Source organism: Apteryx mantelli, chromosome 7 (assembly GCF_036417845.1).
Source record: "Apteryx mantelli isolate bAptMan1 chromosome 7, bAptMan1.hap1, whole genome shotgun sequence".
Lineage (NCBI taxonomy): Eukaryota > Metazoa > Chordata > Aves > Apterygiformes > Apterygidae > Apteryx > Apteryx mantelli.
In genome coordinates this window covers 16,700,784-16,721,123 of record NC_089984.1, presented here as the reverse complement: position 1 = coordinate 16,721,123, position 20,340 = coordinate 16,700,784, and the positions used below count along the sequence as shown (strand labels likewise).

At 41.0% G+C, this 20,340-nt stretch overlaps 1 protein-coding gene across 8 annotated transcripts in view; it reads left to right on the top strand.

The window, feature by feature from the left end:
- ZMIZ1 (zinc finger MIZ-type containing 1) overlaps positions 1 to 19,575 on the top strand; it is a 363,439-nt gene extending 343,864 nt beyond the window's left edge. For all 8 annotated transcript variants that reach the window (XM_067299869.1, XM_067299867.1, XM_067299868.1 and 5 more), the window contains 6 exons: positions 511 to 579; positions 1,123 to 1,370; positions 4,454 to 4,617; positions 10,475 to 10,723; positions 15,165 to 17,806; positions 18,904 to 19,575. In XM_067299869.1, coding sequence (XP_067155970.1) covers positions 511 to 579; positions 1,123 to 1,370; positions 4,454 to 4,617; positions 10,475 to 10,723; positions 15,165 to 15,272 — 838 coding nt within the window. In that variant the 3' untranslated portion in view covers positions 15,273 to 17,806; positions 18,904 to 19,575. The remainder of the gene's footprint in view (positions 1 to 510; positions 580 to 1,122; positions 1,371 to 4,453; positions 4,618 to 10,474; positions 10,724 to 15,164; positions 17,807 to 18,903) is intronic.
- The last annotated feature ends 765 nt before the right edge of the window (positions 19,576 to 20,340 follow it).

The following is a 20,340-nucleotide window of genomic DNA, read 5'->3' as shown; positions in this document are numbered from 1 at the left end:
TGAGCATCTGAATGCAGACTTAAGTGCCTACGCAACTAAATTATTTTTGTTTTGGTTTTGTTCTGTCCCCACCTGTGCTGGTACTAAGAAAAAACTTTAATATCTAATTATTTTGAAGCCCTATTACTATGTGGCTCAAAAAAGCAAAGATGCAATTTGAAAAAAAATGTTAGCACTAGCTGTTTTCACAGGAGAAATCTGCTATGTTTGAAAAGACTTTAAGTCCCAAATATATTTTGATAAAAACAACAATTTAAAAGATGTGCACAGCTTGTACACAGATACTAATAAATATATCCTCTCATCTACTTGATATAGAAAATTATTATCCTGGTAATGCAAATGTAGAACTAAAACCATTTGCCCAAAATCATTCCTAAATTATGTGTTAGGGATAGTGAGTTGGTGGTTGCCAGTCTGCTGATTTCAGCACTAACCTATCCTTCTTCCATCCCTCTTTACTTTTACACTTACAGAGATATTCTAACATAATTTTTTTCCCCTTTCTAGTAAAACCGCTCTGCTGGAGGGCTTGGAGGTTGACCAGTATATGTGGGGTATTTTGAATGCTATACAAAAGTAAGTGAATTTACTCATTTCTGATATCCAATACTAAGTATCTGGGAGGCATGCGATTGAGTACTGAGACAGTTGAGCCAAAGTAGGTCTTGGTCATTGAACTTGAATATACTATTTGATGGCTCCTTGGTGGAGCTACTGAAATAAATCAGTTTGCATCTACTTGTTAACAGATCTTGTGTGGGTCATCTCTTGATGACAGCCTCATCAGTGAAGCAGAGTGAAGAATGGGATGGGAGAATAAAATGTTTTCTCATGTTTACAAGTAGTCCCTCTGATTCACATGTGGCAGACCACATAGATATGTTTGGATTTCGTTAGTGTTACTCTACGTATGTGGATAAGTACAGAAATATACTCTCAAAGTGTCCTTTTCCAAACCTGCTTTCAGCACACACTGCAGGATGGAAAGATCTTGAGGTTGTATTATACTAGTGCAAATGGGAAACATTTGCTACCATGCACTTTCTTATGGCAATTTCAGCAGAAGTGATACCGAAAAGAGAACAATTAATGCTCTAAAATTGTCATGTTATTTTGCAGCTCGGAGTTTGAAGAAGTTACCATTGATCCGACTTGCAGTTGGAGGCCGGTTCCTATAAAGTCGGACATTCATATCAAAGATGATCCCGATGGCATTCCCTCTAAAAGATTTAAAACCATGAGTCCAAGCCAGATGATCATGCCAAATGTGATGGAGATGATTGCAGCTTTGGGTCCTGGCCCATCACCTTACCCATCCCTCCCACCTCCTCCAGGAGGCAACAACTCCACTGACTATGGTAACCAAGGTTAGTTTTACGGTTTTGTGTGCCTAGGTCACTCTAGAGACCATTGGTTCAGCCAGCCCTGAGATTCAGGTACATCAATGCCCTTCTCCTAGAGATTTACAAGGAAAGCAAAATGTATAAAGCTGCAGTTCTGAAATTCTGCATCAGTCCTTTCATTTAAGATTCATCTGTTTAGAGGAAAATGTCTTTTAATAAGTAAATTGGCGATTGTCATATTTATTGCTATGCAGCCCCCAAATCAATGGACCTTATATGTTACCTTATATATTTGTGGCCTGCCACAGTATACATCTTTCCTCATTCTTTTCTGTCCATTTTCCTTCTGTTCCCCTCTGATTCAAGTGAAGGCTCCTGGTACTACAGTGATTACAAGGTAGAGAACCTGACCTTTTATCCCTCTTGCTTGGGCCATCAAGCTTCACCAGTGGCCAGGTGGTGACATTAGGAGTTATTCTAGGCCACCCAGAATGTGGATGACTTTTTAAGAGCCCTTCACTGCTTTGCTAACACCTCTGCATTACAAAATGACTTTTGAGTTCCATGTGTTCCCAGTTTGGGAAACATTGAACTAAATACAGGCAGTGGAAATATCTTTTCAAATGACTGGTATATTGTGAAAAACTAAATTACAGTGACAATTCTGAAGAGATGAAACCAGAGACTGTTCCTTTTGCAAGTAATATGATATGACTCAGTTCAGCTCTGAGAAAAGACCAACTGTTCACACCATCAGAATCCCCAAATTGATTACAAGGTGATATATGTGCTTTTTGCAGGCGTTTGAAGAAAAATATAGATTGCATGCAAAATATGGTTAATTTACTCCAATGACTGCAAAACCGATGACAGATGATAAAACTTTTTAGGTTTTCAAACAGATGAATGATTACTATAACAAAGCCAAGAGCACTGAATCACAAATTTTTCGCTCGTTTAGTAGGAGTGAAGTGCAGTCAGAACATGAGAATAGAGCCATCTATTCTTTGTCATCTTTCCATGCCTTTTACTCAGGAGTGGACACAGTAGTCCTGTAAACTGGGGTGTAGAGGTTGTTTAATGATGGCTGCCTAGACTGTTATTTCCCAGCTTCCCCTGTAGGTCCTGTAGCAGAGGCAGTCACTGCTTCCTGGAGCCCCGACTCATCAATGCCAGCTGAAACCCACACTCTTTTCCCTCTTCTGCCACAGGCATATCACCACAAGGCACCAGATTATCCTAAATGTCTTTACCGGTCTGTCTTTCAGCACTTGGCACAACTCTGGTCCCGGAGCAGGGCATGCTTCTGACTGACTGTAACTCCCTGGGCATACTGCTTGCACCTTCATTCTCCACCAAGACGTGCAATGAGGCTTAGTATTTAGAATTATGTAATGTCCTCTGATTAAAAGCACTCTAGAACAAAATATTATTATTATTACTACTGCCTTGACATGCATGGTTGATGTTTGTTTATTTGAGTGTAGCAGTAAGCATACAGAAGTATAATTTGTAAATAAAACAAATACTTAGTAATAGAAGACTTTACTCTAGCTCTCTGCTATTAAATCTTTCCCAGGACCAGTTACATTCTGTGAGACCTATCCATTTGTAGATTAACAAAGTGAGAATTAGGAAGGCTTTACAGTATTTACGTGATTGATCAAAGTCCTGACTTCTTTGAGAAATAGTCTTACATGGCTAATGACTTCTATTCCTCTGAGATTAAACTTCTACTTAAAATGAGCTGTGCTGAAAAGTAAATGATGCAGATACTTCAGTTTGACAAAGTCCCTTCTTGACTTGAACATTTAAAGCTGTTCTACTTCAGCTGACAAACTGCAGGCTCTCTATGCAAGCTCCAAAGCTATTCTATTTTTTCAGAGCTCAATATCATCCAATTTGGTGGATTATATGAAGACTCAGTACCTTCATTTTAATTTTTACTGTTCATACCAAATAAACCACCAGAGTTGGCCTCTCAGTTGGAAGTGTTAACAGAGGGACCTGAACAGAAAAGAATATGGAGAGAAAATACCCTGTGCCCTGATAAACGTTTGCTTTAGAATTAAGGTGAAGCTCACTGGGCTGAGGTGGTAAGGATCAAAAACATACTGATCGTGTTCATACAATGCTTGTCCTGCAGATAAGTGGAGGACTCCAGACTTGTAACTAAGTAGTAAATGTTTGAGGGTTTAATCCAGATCATTTATTCCGAATAGGCATAGAATTTTGGTGCTTTGGTCTCAGACTAAAGTTAGGTAGGTTTCTTAAACTCACTGATTTTCTTTTAGGAATTTGCATATCCACATTCTGAAACACTGGCTACAGGCAGTGAGTCTGTAATGCCGAAAATCAGAAGAATAGATGTGTTCCCTATAGGGGACCGTCGATGTTCTATTTCCAGACAGCCGAGTGAATTTTATTAAGTTTTGTGAGAACAAGGAGAACTACACCACAGACCCCAATTAGGCAGGAAGACCTCCTCTGCATTATCTAAATGGAAGCTGCATGTTTATACTGAAGAGGAGGAGGTAAAACAGATGCTGTGCTATGAACTGGTACTGTGGCAACTGCCTGATCTTCCAATTAGCTTCATCAGGAACTGAAGCAATTCTACAAAGCTACTGAGTGTATGGAAGTGTATATAAAAAGAATACAGGTGCCCTATGTATAATTTTGGACTTGGGCAGTCAGTCATACTTGCACTGAGATACCTCCAGATGCAAATATTCCATAGAATTTAATATCCCTTTGACTTCTCATCTTGCTTAATTTAATGTGGTGACTCAGTAGTTTTTCAAAATGACAGCGGTTTTCAAGCAGTTACATAATGTATATGAATTACTACGATGGACTCCTTATAGTCTTGACAGTAGCCAGTATTTGAAAGCTGAGTGCTATTTTTTCCTCCCTATTCCTCCAGCTCACTCTAGCAGCAGAATGCCGTGTTGTCGTGTTCAGCATTCAGGTTACCCTGGCGCACTGCGCTGGTCTAACACTGTGCAGGGAGGGTGTCATACTGCACAGTTTTTATAAGATACTCTGAGAGATCAATGTCAGGAAACAAAGGGTTTCTTTCATAGCAATGTCTGTTTCTCTTTTAGGCAACAGTTATCAAGGTCATGGCAATTTTGATTTTCCGCATGGGAATCCCGGTGGAACGTCTATGAATGACTTCATGCATGGGCCACAGCTGTCACATCCCCCAGACATGCCAAGCAGCATGGCAGCTCTTGACAAACCTCTCAGTCACCCCATGCAGGAATCTGTAAGTAACGGTACTGCGGATGTCGATTTTTCTTTGTGGGGATAGAGAGCACTTGCCAGACTAGCGGACCTTGCTTATGAATTGCTCTTATCTTCTGTGGATTCCTAACTTTGGCAGTTCTTGAAATAGAGTGGTCCTGAGAAGTAGTCAGAAATGCCGTTTCAGTTTCTGGCATATTGAAGCTTGTGGAGAAGCATTTCTGATCATTTTGAATTGTCATTTAAGCTTGTTTATCTGAAGAGACAACCTGGCTCTGTGGCTCTTGTGTTAATCACTGTGCTTTTGCTCTGACACCTAAAAAAACCTAGGCATCATTTCTCTAGACCAGCAGGGTCTGTGAACGTCCATCCTCAACAGACAGCTTGTTATAACAAGACACTAACTGACTTCAAAGCAGAGACAGTGTCTTGCCTGTCTTTGTCCCATAGGGCAACATTTGCATCAAAATATTTCAGGGGGGAATTCTACCCGGGCAGAATCACAGGTACCTTTAAGCTGTTGGGAATTGGACAAGCCTGTAGCTTTCTAGGAGAGATGCTGCCACTGCTCTGAGAGTGTAGGCGATTGAAAAATGGAGGCTCCTCAGATCTTAGATGGAGAGGCAGAATTGTGCATTGGAAAGGCAGCTTGCTCAGAACACTGAGTTTTATATACAGAACTTTATATCCAGAAAATACAGTACTGCAGCAACTAAGGCAATAGAAAAGCTACCAGCAGCATTTAGGTCTTAGGCTTGGCTAATCATCTATTTTAACTTTGTGTACGGTGTGTGTGTATATATCCTTTTATATTCATTTAAGTTACAGGGAAGGGGCTCTATAGTGTGCTGTTATTGCATAGGAAGGATGTTTAACTTGACAAGTCATCTGTGCCGTGTCTTTAGTGAGTACTAGAAAGTACAATTTCAGAATATAATGAGGAAATGTGGTAGCAGATGCTTAGCACAAGCCTACTCCGTCAATGTCTCCTCTAGCTGGCAGTGGGTTTTCCAAGAAGGATGGTGAGAAATAGGAGGGGAGCAGAGAGGGAGTTCTTAGAATAGCTTGGAGAGATCCCAAGTAACAGAAGACCGTCTGCAAAGGAAGAGTCCAGAAACCATAATGACTTTACCGCATTACAGGCTAATAAACAACAGTACAAGCATGCTGTATGCTTAGTTTTACTTTGGCAAATTCCACATACCCAGCCTAATGAGCTGTCTGAATTATCTTCATCAGAACCAACTGTATAGTGTTAGAGTATAGTAGTGAGGGGAATTGCTACCAGCCTGCACCATCCATGCAAAGCTGCTTTCCTTTGAATCAAAGCCACAGGGAATTCTTCTTTGCCTCCCATTACAAAACACACTTAAAAAAAGTCCTAAGGCAGGGCTACCAATTGACTTCATCGGCATTAACTACTATACCCTTGCTAGTGTAGTTACCCTGGTGAAATTTCTGAAGTGGTTGAAAATGAAAGTGAAGAACTTGTGGCTTTCTGTAAATTATACCACTTACAGATAACAAGGGCAAAAGTTTCTCAAGGCTCTGCATGTTGCAGAACTGTAAGGGGATCCTGGGACAAATGTTAATAGATTTTTGGTTCTCTGGGCCCGTCTGCAGTAGATCTGATACTTGCTTATGATAGCTGGCAATTGAAGTAAACCTTTGCCTCACTTCTTTGCCCTCATCTACCATGATATGCAAGGTATACTCTTTGGGAAAGGCAAGTGTCACTAAAGCAGCTTCCACCTAGTGTATGTCAGTGGTTAATTTTCTCTAATAAGGATCAGTTTCCAGGTCCATTACCACAAAGGAATTGGATTGACCTTGTGAATGTGGCCAGAAAGTCTTTAGGTGCATTTGAAGGACTGTCAGTGCTTTAACATAGCTATTTCAGCACTATAAAGTCTCTGCTTTCCTCTTTCTTTTTTACCTTCTTCCTTTTTTCTCCCTCAAAAAATAAGCTGCCTGTAGCAGACACTCAGGAAACACAGCTTTAAAATTACTGCTTTTTGAGAAATGCGTGACTTTAACACATTTCTTAAATTGCGTAACTGAATGTCTTCAGACAGGCATCTTTATATTAAAATAACTGTAAATCACACTGCCTAATTGAACTATAATTTTAAGAGATTGGCTGTGCTCTGTCTGGTTTTCTGTCTCTATGCATTTAAGGTGTATTTTGTTTTCATCTACTGTTGGCTTTGACCATTTCATGTTTATAGGGTTAGTCAGGATCAGACGTTTGATCTGTTTAGACCAGTGGCCTGTCTCTAACTGAACCTGACTGGTGTTGAATGCTGCTGAGGAAATTGCTGATTTTCCCATTATGAAGATTTATGTGGTGGCCTTCACACAGAGGTAGACAGAGAAAGTTGATCACCCCAGACATGCTCTGTAGGTCACTCCAGGAGATGCAGGTGCGTTTGTCAGACATAGATAGGGCTGGTGACAGGGACTGAGTTGTTGGAACTATCTTCTGTCAGCACTGGTGCTCCAGTCCCGTAGGAAGAAGAAAAATTCAAGATCTGACATGTGGCTAGAAGAGAAGTAATACCTCCTTCCCCAATGTAAAGTGTTTTGAGAACTACAGAACAGATGCTTCTGTGTCAGTGTAAGAGTGCTACAAGATAGCTGCCACAATTGCATCATTTTTATTTTCAGAAATTGCAAACAAGTTTTAGGCAAAGGTGAATTCAGAGGTATCTCTAGCTTATCGTTAAAGAGACCATAAGAGGTGGTACATGACTAAGCATTGGATGATCAGGCCATCGTTTCATATACACATTAAGCTGATATGAGCTGGTACTGCTGTAAAAAGATGTCATCACCCTTGTTTTTATTTTCACTTTTCCTCTCTCCTACACCAACACAAGTGTTATTGCAGCCATGAAGTGATCTGGATCAGGGTACTGATGTGGTTGAAAACTAATCCAACAAACAAAAAGAATGTTTAGCTTTGATCCATATCGGTTCCCCAATTCAGTTTACTGCACATCTGCAAGAATGCGCCTGATGACAAAGGCACCGATGGGAACAAGTGGCTGAGAGCGGCGGCGGGCCAGCACGGCCTCTTTCACGGGTCCTGCCAGCCAGCGCAGCTTGCAGAGTCGGTCGGTAAAACTGTAACCTCAGTAGTGAAGTGAGATATAAACAATTGACTTAACCTGCTGATCTTTTTTCCACTATCCACTTTCTCCTGACATCAAAGGAATATTGTTCTGCAGCTGGCAAGTCCCCTTGCTCTACAGGGATGCATCTCAGCACTCTACAAGGCACTCTTAGGCTTATAAAGAGTTGTGTTGGTTTGTGCTATTAAACTGGAGATATAGTTGCGTCTGCTATGAACTTTTCTTTTACAGATTGTAAATGTTTTAAACATGCCAAAGTTTACACTCTTAAAAAAAAAAATCTCTGGAATAACTGTGCTATATAAACAAATGCAACTATATTAGTCTTGGCATTCATAATGTGGGTTAGTGTTTTTAAAGGATGGGAGTGAGAGATGTAAGCTGAAGATGCCCAGATTGTATGTTTCTGCACCGCTGTGAACTTACCCTTAGTTAGCTGAATACAAATAGAAAAAATGTTAAAGTCCTGAGCATTTTGCTTTCTCACAGGTGGACTGGTGGAGTACATGGTCTTGGATGAATAGTATATTAAGTGAGATGGATTTAGAACCTGCAATGACCGTTTAAGATTATGATATCCCTCAGTATTATAACGAACAATATCCAGCAGTTATCTCAGGGCCCAAGATACTGCCTGACTGACAAAATATATATATATATTTAAATATGTATTTTAATATATTTTTTATTTATACATACATATATATGTATATAATTTCTAACCTGTTTATCTGTTCTGAAGTATGTCTGAGAACATATGACTGCCTCTTGGTTTAAATAATTTTTTTTTATAAACATGCCAGTATGACTCATGCTTTGTATATTTGGGGATAAATTGAGACTTTCTGAGATAATCCTGTTCTGTTTTTTTGGAAACTCTTTTCCTGCTTTATCAACACTGTCTTAAATTGCTTATTACTTTTTGTTATTATTAAGCCTTCTTAATTTCCACACTTTGTTGCACATGTCCTCAATGAACGGAGAAGGAAACAGTACAGGAAAACAGTTTGGGCAGATGTAAACTAATCACCCACTTTGACTTGCACATTTGCAAAGTTTCTAGGCTGCAGATTCATTTACATTAAGGTGTGGCTTCTGGTCAGATTTTGTACAAGTTTTCCCCAAGGTAACAACAGTGATGTTGTATAATACCTTTCAAGTAGTAAAACTGTGACCGTGATGGAGAGAATAGTGCATCAGTACCTTTAACAGGTCTTTTAACTCTCCTCTGGGAAAGAGGCCTGAGTACACTGTTAAAGATGGAATCCTGCTCATTTTCACCAACCTTCATGCTACCAAACTATTGCAGAGGACCTCCATATAGTTGAGAATGAGTGTCCCACTGTATCAATACTCAATTTTCAGAAGTGTGGAGAGATGATTTTTTTTAAATGCCTGTTTCTGTGATTTTTTTTTTTTTTTAATTTTGTGGAAACATTTTAATTAAGCTTTGTAATAACCTCCCTTTTACTTGCCAAAACGGAAGATTAAAATAACCTTGCAATTTGCTGTGATATGAAAGGGTCAATGCTGACATAGCATTTTGCTGGTTTCTGTTGGCTTGGCTGGATGAATTTCATGCTGTTGTTGTATGTATCTGTTCTTTTATTTCAGCTCCACTTTGTGGCAACATGTAGCATTCCTCAAAAAATGTTTACATTTTTTGCTTCTCCATATACCCAATTAACATGAGACAACTGATTCTAAAACGTTCATGTACTTCTTTCTCATGGCACCAAAGTCAAGTTCCAAAGAACGCACCAGCGCTAGAGGTGACGTGTAGCAGAAGGAAGAATTGGGCTTGTGCATTCTTGTTGCTTCTCTGTAATGTGAGAAAGATTTTCCCCCTCCTCCTTCCGTAACAGGCTTTGGAGGATGTATTTGGTTTGGTGGTTTGTTCCCCACAGAAAACATAAAAAAATACCAAGCGTAACCTCATGTGTTTTTGGTAGAGAACTTGGCTTATCCAGGGTACGAATGCAAAACAAAAATGCGCTCTGTTGCACAGTCTTTGCCCAGTTTAAGCTAAGGCGTTTCACTTTGCGGTCAGGCCAGGTGCCGGCAGGTTTGCAGGCGCCTCTGGCAGCTCTGCTGATGGGTGGGCAGCTCCCTAACCGGGGCAACGTGATTATTTTCCATCATCTGAACCGATGGATATGAGCTAAGAAAATCTTCTGCCCTCACAAGAGATGTTACATTCCCCAAAAAAGGGGGGGGGGGGTGAGGTTGGTGTTTGCCAGATGTTTGTAATGATCTGAAACAAGACTAGGCTGCAGCGTCAGGAAAGCTGCCTGGTAAGGAATCCGGGCAGAAATCACACGTTTTCTCAGTTAATTGGTTTCCTGGCGCAGGGATCATTATTCAACAAATTCTCCAGTCGTTCGTGGACTTTTTCAGGGAAAAAGCAGCCGCCTCACTAATGTCCAGCAGCACCATAAGCCTCCTCCCCTGTTTGGGGTTTGTTATTTTGCATCTTTAAGTGCAGTTTCCCACATCACACTGAAGCAAACCACCAGCACAAATCCAGCACGTTTATGTCCCCATTGCAGATAACCTTTAAAAAGCCGAAACATTTCCTCTGGCATTGGGATATGGAGTTTTCGTTTCCGATTGCGCTTTTTTTTGGTTTTCTTTTTTGATTTATTTAATTTATTTCTTTTTTAACATGCAGTTACAGCGTCAGGCACCTCGAGCACTGTACCTTGTGGCCTCACTTTCTTTTCCTGCTTTTTTCCTCCTCCGCAGATGCCTCATCCGGGCAGCACTGATCAGTCCCATAGTTCCATGCAGCAAGGTTTGCACGTCCCTCACCCCAGCAGCCAGTCAGGGCAGCCATTACATCACAGCGGGCCTCCTGCACAGCAGTCCCGGCAGCCGCCCCCGGCCGCTTCTAGCAACCATCCACACAGTGACCTGACCTTTAATCCCTCCTCAGCCTTAGAGGGTCAGGCTGGTGGACAGGGAGCGCCTGACATGCCGGAGCCCTCGCTGGATGTAAGTCTGTGTCATACTGTCATCTGCCTGCCGGAGCGTGCGCTCCCCACCGCGGCGGGGGGGGGGAGCGGGGCCGGGAGCCGCTCGCTCAGCACATGCCATCGTTTCATGCTTTGGTGCGTAGACGTGGTCGCTGCAGCTGAGGTGCCCGGGCGCTCCTGGCTTGCTGTGAAACCTTTCTGTTTGAAGCAGCTGCATGACATGCGAGCCATACCCACTTTCTAGCGTGAAGGCAGGCGTTTCTTAGGACAGCAACCTAGGCGTCGGATCGGGGGGGATTTGCTCCCTCTCCCCTCGGCGCCCTCGTCGTCGGACGGGGAATCAGTCCTGTGTGTTACAGTCTCGGCCTTGAAGTCGTCGCAGTGCCTGAACAGGAGGAAGAACACGGTGCCTGCGGTCAGCCTGCGGACGAGCCAGGCACGCTGCGGCAGCCCCGCTGCTCAGGGAGCGGGCGGCTGTGCCGCTTCCCCGCGGCGCCTCGCACCGCCCCCGCCTCCCTGGGGCCATAGCGGGGCTGTGCTGCCCAGCGCACACACGTGCTCCTAGCTCAGCAGCAAAGTCCTTCCTCCCGAGACGCAGAACCACCGGCTAGGTATTCCCAACAGGAAAATAGCCAGTGACGTCTTTTACCTCCTTAGCCAGTATTTAACACAGCTCATGACGAAATGAAGATAAATCAATTTCCGAGTTTAAGGCCAAAAGTAATCTTCTCTCTTACTGTCCCTTCACTAGTGTCGGAAATGAACTATCTTGAGGAATCCTTCTGGTTAACCAAATATATCGCTGAATTTAAATTTCTTAGCACTAGGGTTGGATTTTCGTTTGAGTCATGTGTTCCCGTATTCGTATCTGCTGTCTGTTCCAAAGTCTGTTGCACAATGTAATTTTCTTAAAGAAATGTTCACCTTTGTGCCTCAGATTTACATCTGTGTTTACTGTTGTTGTATACTTAAATGTTCCCTGTCACAAAGTAGCACTGTGCCCTTAAGTAGGCTTCCAGAGGGAAGGGAAAGGAGGAAGGGAGGAGATGGATGCTCCAGTTCCTGTGATACGTTCTAGGTAGAGTAACTTCTAAATGAACCAAGCTCTGCTGCTGTTTCACACAACAGCATCACTTGGAAATCCTCTGGGAGCTATAGGTCATGTGGCAATTAGAGGTCTGAACCCCTAAGGAACCTGCATGAATAATATTAATAGGTCAAATAAAAATGTCATTTTCTCTTCAAATAAATATTTAAGTAACATAAAGCATGCTGTTATGGGTCAGGCACTCATTCTTTGGTGAAAAGCGAAGTAGAAAAACCTGTACATTTTATCATAGCCCAGTGGTTCTCATTGATAGAGTCATGCAGAATTCTTAATAGGAGATTGAAATTATCTTAGCTGAATGAGAAGGCCAGTGCTGTAGAAAGCAGGGAGTAGAGTTCTTTGAAATGTGTGTGAGCTCAACCATGATCGGATGACTTACTTTAATGGGTTTAACCTTTAATGGCTGTGTTGTGGAACTAGGCTGAATAAAGTACCGTGGAGCATAATCTGTGAACTAAACACAAGCTATGGAAGGTACCATGAGCGTCCACCGGCCGTGGTCTGCTCCCTGCTGAGCACAGCCATGCTCGTTCCTTACCACCTCAGTGCAACACTCTCCAAGGTTTAACCTGGGTAGGAAAGGTGTACCTCATATAGATAATCTGTTCTTGTGCTTACACAGCAGAGGTACAAGACTCAAATGACCATGTAGGCCATTAAAGTATTAAAGCGTTTGGTTTAGGAGCACCAGGTGCATTCTCCAGAGTCTGCCCCCAAGCCCTCGTACCTTCCTGCAGCGGCCGCCTCCCCCCGAACAGCACCCTTGTTCTCCTCTGTGTCTCTTCCCTCTGCTCCCACACCATGGCCTCAGCTCCATCCAACTGCACTTCTTCGCGAGCACTCTTTTCTCAGTCAGCTGGGCGAAAGACAGGACGGGCCCTCTGGCCCTTCTGGTCCAGGGGGAGGCCGGATGCAGCAGGCGTTCCTGCTCCTGCAGCCACCGAGAAAGCTGCGGAGCCCGCGCTGTCCCTTGGCTTGCAGGTTGGCCGGGCAGGCGGCTCCGGGGACCACGTGTTGTGCACCCCTGGTGTATCCAGAAACACACCAGCGTCCAGAAGTTCCCTGCTAATTTTCAGAAGTGCCACCCGCGGCCCTCTCCTTCCCCCTTCTCCTCTTCTCCCCCTCTCCGCTCTAGTACTGTGGCAAAATATCCACTGACTAGTAAAAATTAGATATGACTTCATTGGGGGTTTTAGAAACATTTTAATCTTGAATTTTTGCCATTGCTTCTTCATATTAATTGCACCCTCAAAACTTAGAGAACTTCATCTTGAGGGATATTGAGCATATTGTTTAAAACTTTTCACCTTTCTCAAAAAGATCCCCTGCATACAAGAATGAGTCTCAGAGATATTATGTTACTTTTTAAGAATTAATTGAAATGTAAAATCTCTATAACAAATTGAGCCATTTTTATTTTCTACATGTTTTTCACTGGGACCACAGTTTTCTTACGGGATTCTGTACTAGGTAGTCATAAAAAGTTATGATAGCAGATGAAACACCTGCATTTAAATGCCCCATATCTTTAGTCTAGTACTATGACAATGGCATTTTTGCCTTTCATGTATGTGCTTGAATAAAAGGTGGAGGTGTTTTGAGAAAAAAATCCTCTGTGAGATTCAGTTTATGTAAACTTGACATCACATTTTAAAAAAATGCTTAAGAAGTAATAAACTTCTTTCTACATTTCATGTTTAGCTTATTTAAAAATGTTCATTTGACATTAAAAGATGAAGCTGCATTTACACAGGACTGGAGCATCTCTCTTATGAGGAAAGACTGAGGGAGATTGGCCTGTTTAGCTTGGAGAAGAGAAGGCTGAGAGGAGATCTTATCAATGTGTACAAGTATCTGAAGGGAGGGTGTCGAGAGGATGGGGCCAGACTCTTTTCAGTGGTGCCAAGCGACAGGACGCGAGGCAATGGGCACAAACTGAAACACAGACACTTCCATCTTAACATGAGGAAAAACTTTTTCACTGTGAGGGTGACAGAGCACTGGAACAGGTTGCCCCGAGAGGTGGTGGAGTCTCCTTCTCTGGAGATATTCAAAACGTGCCTGGATGCAATCCTGTGCAATGTGCTCTAGGTGACCCTGCTTGAGCAGGGGGGTTGGACTAGATGATCTCCAGAGGTCCCTTCCAACCTCAGTGATTCTGTGATTCTGTAATAGAAGGATATAAATATAATACTAGCATGCTACACGTGATGCAGTCAAACTTCTAGTTTTACAGTATTTGAAACTGTAGAACAACTTGAAGTGAATGTAAAGGGAGCTTATTACAAACTCTTCCCTGCCATTTTTTAAATATGACATTTTTGCTTTTTACCAGGACATGGTGAGATGCAGAATAAACTGAAAAATGTGGGCTGTTACAACACCCGGTAGTTACGATTTGCTTGTTACCTGTCAGATCAAAAAGAATCTGAGCGATGTTTGGAAATAACATTTTCTGTTTGAAACACAGTGTTAGTAAAAATATGAATAAAAGACCTGTTCCTTTTGATACTTCCAAACACTGTGGAGATTAGCTAGTGCATCTTCTGTTGAGGGGTGTTACACCCCTGACCCTTTAAAATGTCTTAAATTGCATGTAATGCTGTAGTCAAATGAGCACTTCCAAGCACTGTAAGCCATCACTGTCACAGCAGGAGAAAGGACTCGTCCCTCTGCTTTGTCACTGCTTTCCCCGTACTCCTCCACGCTGTTTTTCTCTCGTTTCCCTCTCTTGTCTCACTGGGTTGGTTTTAACCCTAGCTGAGCTCCCTGATCCAGTTCCCTGCCCCAAAGCTTACGTGAGTGCAGGAGGGGTCACAGGGTGATGCTGGCGGCTCGAAGGGTGAGGAGGGCAGGGCTGCCTCTTGCCATGGCGGTGCAGGCTTGAAGTGGTCGTCACACTACCTGCCGTGTGCGAGTCGGGTACGCCAGTCGTCTCTGGTCTACTTTAGAGCTCAAACATGTCTTACTCAGACTGCATGTTTGAAGTTTTTATTCAGTGTTTTATATGAAACTAGCGTATATAACTAGCATATATCAAGAAGTCTTTGTCAGCAGCACTAGCCAGGAAGTACACTTTGTTTATTGATGAACTTTGCGATGGGGAGGTCGATTAAGAAATCCTAACTGAGATGATAACGTAACTCATAGGTTAAAAAAGGAGTTACATAGACTTTTGCAACCAAGTGGATACTGTATCATTTTAGGGTATTAGGTTTGTGTCACTGTCTTCTGATTTATTCAGATATATACATATGAAAGCAAGTTTCCAGGAATGTGCAGTATTTAGTCCCTTTTTTCAACATTGTGTTTCTGTTATCTGTAATTTTCCTTTTATCTTTATATTTTATAGCTGCTTCCAGAACTCACAAATCCAGATGAGCTGCTTTCGTACCTGGATCCTCCTGACTTGCCAAGCAATAGCAATGATGACCTTCTGTCTCTCTTTGAGAACAACTGAAACCATATGTATTCCCCCATCCCTTTCACTTGTTCACACGTGTGTGGCTGCACAGCGAGGAATCTTAACACTCCTTTTCCACAAAAGAAGAAAAAAACCTCACAACTTGATCCAATGGTGCACTCCCTGCTTTCTTCATCTCAGAACTGCTTTTGTCAGCTTCACAGACTGTGAAAGTGACGGGAGAAAAAAACACACAAAAAAGCCGTAATCTCAGAGTCTGCCGTGCTACACATCCCAATGAAGCATAGACAATTGTGCAGCTATTGGAGACCCCGTTTGTTGTTCATCCTATAGAGAGAGAGTTCTGTGATAAACATAGTGTGACGTATCTTGGCAAAAACAAATCTTGGCAAGGGAAGAAAAGGCAACAAAATGGACCTGTCTTTAATTGACCAGTCTCAGAATGTCCTTCCAATGCGTGTTCTTCCATTTTTTTGAAACTGTATCTCCCCGCCCCACTTGCCCTCTACCCCCCTCCAACCACAGGTTTGTGTTGGAGTAATTGTCCTGGCCACACACAAAAAAAGAAAATCAAAACACATTTAAAACTCCAAAAAGCACAAATCGTACAGTAAAGTGGCAGAGATAGGGAAGAAATACAAGCTCATCAGAGGGGGACAGCAGTTAGCCAACATGTCTTCAGTAACGGAGTCCTGAGAATCTCGAGGCTGCAGCCCTGTGTGTTTGTATTTATAAAAATGCAGGAATCTTAGACATCTCTTTGCAAAGGATTCCTCTGTTCAAACACACAGATTGAGGAAAAATAAAACAAAAAATACTTTCAGGTTTTAGTTCTTTTTTGTGGGTTTGGTTTCAAATCAGTACCATTTGTGGCTGCATTAACACCCAACTGTTGAGATTGTTGTAATAGATCTTCTTGCCGTGTCGTCCATACGAAATGGAGAAGAGAGGGAGGGGGGAATACAAACCAAAATACTCTCAATTGTCACCTACAGCCCTCGGTTCCCTCAGCATTTGTGTCATTCTTTGTACTGCACAATCCATAGTAAGACAAGCTGGGTTGAAGGCAGACAGGGAATCATTGCAGGATGGGGGGGAGAGTAACATCACTATCTGCATAATTATTTCTACTAATCAGCTTGAAAAGGGGCATTGAAATTGGACAGACATCTTACAGCTTCTTTTTTGTTTTGCTTTGTGTTCTGTTTTCACGACTGTTACAAATAATTCAGGCTTTTTCTTTTCTCCTGTTTTTTTTTTCTTTTTTTTTTTTAACTTTAGCTGCCAGGATGAGATCCTTCTCAGGAAGGAATGGGCATGAGGAGAATAAGAAATTGTTGGTAGATTGCTACTGCCCTCAAGAGACCCTGATGCCACACTCACTGTCTTGCCCCTGTGATCTGTGCTTCTCGTGTGGTTGCTTCTCCTGCATGAGCTTCCTGTTGCTTCTGTGCCCATTTCTGTGCTCTTCGTCTCTCTCTCTCTCTCTTATAAATTATGTACAGTAGCTGTGTAAGAAGTGCATGTGTGCCAACTTTGCCCTTGTGGTGCAACATTTCAGCTTTTGCCCACTGTACAGTTATTGTTTTAGTTTCTTTTTGTTACTAAAGCAAATTTGACCCTACTCCTTTGCTCTTCCCATCTCCAATCAAATATCCCTTTTTTGCTCGCAACAATACATTTTAAACTTAAGTGCCAGATGAAATTTTGTTTGTTCCTGTCTGTTTGACTAGATAGTTTCTTAGCCCTTTGTGTTTAGTTTGCAATGCTGTAAATGGCATGCTATGTGCTCTGGATTTGCTTTCCTCACCAAAGTCATATTTGTAAATTCTTTGCAGTTTTTGTTTTATTTTGCTTTTTTTTGTTAACGTTTCCACCTACTGCTGTACATGCGTCGTGATATATATATGCTAGTCAGCAGCACCTTGCTGTAGATATTAAAGGAAATGGCGGTTTAGTTCTTTTATTTTCCAGTAGGAGTATTGAATCTGTCAAACATATTATGTAGAGATGGTCCCACACTTATATTTTTCCTGTTTCAAGTTTTTTTAAGAAAGGCGCTGTTCATTATGCAAAATCAATTATTTTAAGAATTGCTATTGTAAATATCTCTGTGAATATTTTAGTATTGTCTTTGATAATATTCAACATTTTCATGATCTGGTTATACTTTTGCTGGTGTTTTTAAATACCTTGTCTGAAGAAAAATATGGGTCCTTTTTTAAAATAGAAAATTTGAGGGTTCTTTAACAGAATAAGGGAGTTTTTTTCTTTTTTTCACCCCCATTTTCTTTTCATAAATTAGCCCAAATTTCATACCCATTTCTGTGATGAATTGATATATCAGGCAGTACCTGGACAATCAGGGCCCGGTTCTGTCATGCAAACGTTATAAGAAGTGATTGCCTGGGGCAAAAAACCCAACTAACCAGCCAATGTTTGTTGACTGTGTGGGTGGTTGTGGGCTGGCCGTGGCAGATGTTTTGTTCATTTGCCCAAGTCAGCAGAACACCTAGGACCAGCTGTCTGAACAGGAAAAGATGCACTAAGGCAAGCAGCAAGTATATAAGGTACCATATTTATATCACTATACTGGTGTGCCGGGCTCTGAAGCTGGGGCACTCTAACACTTCGGGGTGTTGGTGGGTGGGGGAGGGAAACAGTATAGTATATTTTATTCTGCTTAGAAGTGTCTTTTTTCTTATGTAGGCTTGACAACCTGTAGGGGATCTCTGCAGAATATTAAAGATACCTTGATATAATAAATGGTAATATGGTTGTGGTGTAGTTCTACTATCACACAATTGCTAGGAAAGACCATTCTTCAGTTACAGATGTGTTTTGTAGCCATTTTACTGTAGTAGTTTTCCCTTGTATTTTTGCTGCATTGTTTGTAAAGGTATTGAAGTCATTTGCAGGGGTGGCTAATGATAAACTGACTTTATGCCCTTAGAGTTTGGGGTTTTTTTGTTTTGGGGGGAGTTTCTTAAGCCATAGGTTTTGGAATAAAGAAGATTTTTCACTGTTAGTTGGAACTGACTGCTCAGATTTTTTTTAATTGAGTCTATTTAATGTTCCACCCTCTGTTGTTTCCTGAGCAGCTAATTTAGGCACCTGAAATGATCTTTCTCTTAAACAAAACATTAGTGTTTTAAACCAGATATGTTAAGAACTGACCACTTGCTAACTGGTAGTATTTAAAATGTATCATTTAAAAGTACCTGTTGGAAAGCATCAAGGGAAAAAAAATAGATATTAGCAATATGTTTGGAGCAGTGTTCGTATCTGCTTCGTGCAGTAATTGAGAATTAAAGCGGATGGTTGATGTTTTTAAGTTTATAGAAATGTTTGGTTTCTAAGCAGGAGTTAGAGATAAAGTGTGATTTTTACCCATCACCCAAATGTTGGACCTTTGAGACAGTTTTAAAACTCTGTCACCTAAAATCAGGTACTGTATAGTGGATTCAGTATGAAAAAGCTTCTAAATTAAAATTTAGGATTTTTTTTTTTAATCTTTTCACTGCCGTATTAAAGTTTAGAGAAAAAAACTAGCAAATAGGGTAATCACAGTCATTTTCTTTTAAAGCTTAATTATTATATGAAATTCCAGTAGTATTTTTATTCTTCTTTTTTGTTTGTTTACTTTTTAATTGTTTCCCTATGGAAGCTCATCTGGGAAAGAACCCACAGAGATCTACAGTTCTGCTGCCAAGACATTATTATAGGACTGACAGATACACGCCAATGTCTGCAGTGGAGACTCAAGGGACATCTGTACATATGTAAATGACAAATAGAGACATGTTAACAGAAATGCATTCATTTTCCTTGGAATGTGCATTGTTTTTATTTCGCAGGAAAAAAAGCTTGAAGCTCCATCTTATGTGGAAAATGAATCCTGTTTGTTAGCGTTTGTGAAGTCTCAGCATTTGTTTCACTTTCACTTCTGTAATATACTCTGATCCTTTGTTTTGTTTTGTTTTATCTACATGTAATATTTAGCTTACGTGTACTAGTCTATCACCTGTGTATTTTTAGGGTGCTACAGAAATAATGAAGAAAAATAAGGGGATTAAAAAAATTGTAACCAAATTCATACTTTGTACAATTTTTGATATCATGATCAGAGGAGAATTTAAAAAAGTACAATCTGAAATAACATGCAAAAATGGCCATTGTCTTTGTTTGTACATTGTATGTACAGTACAATGCAATCATTTCATACTTTAAACTGGTCAGAAAAATAATTGTGATTTTTAGTCTTGCAAAACTGTATGTAGTTAGATGATGTGACAACCTAATATTTATCTAATAAATATGTATTCAGATGAAACCTGTATATTAGGTGTTCATGTGGTTATTTTGTATTTAAAGATCAAATTATTTGACTTGCTAGACATTTATATACTCTGTTGTAACACTGAAGTATTCTCATTTGCTCATGTTAATTTTTTTTTCCTAAATAAATTTGCAAAATTAAGGTCTGGCTAATTGGCAGGTGCTTTGTAAATTTTCAGTCTCTTTTTGAAACAAACAACTTCCCCTTTCTCCTCCCTGGTTTGTATGTTAACTTGAAAGTTACTTGCATAGGTTGTAACTTCTCAGGGAGCTGGGCTCGCTACAGGAAGAGAAAGAAGGTATGAACAAGGATGGAAAAGACGCAAAATAAGAGGTTATGACTACAGATTTACTCACAGGCACAGAAGCACATGAAAAAGGTCCCTGACAATGAAATGCATGGGTGAGCTGCAGTTCAGTACATACAGTACTGCACATCACCTAAACAAGTAACAATTACTCTGAGATGAAATCTTTGCATGATATGAATAACACAATAGGAGGGCTTGTCCCTCGTGTTGACGTGTCTGTTCTATAATAAAGGACTATTGTCTAATCCTGTGGAGAGTAGATTTCAGTGGAGGGGTTAAACATCCTACATGGCAGCTTGTTAGTTTTGTCTTTGTTTTAAGTTTTCATGAGTCTGGTTATTTTTCTTTAATTGGAACCTGTCATTGAAGTGAAATTAGTGAGTGAGGAAGATGAGTAAAATCAAATTTTTTTAGTGCATCCCCATGTTAGAGTTGGGACTCGGTTTCAAAATGCA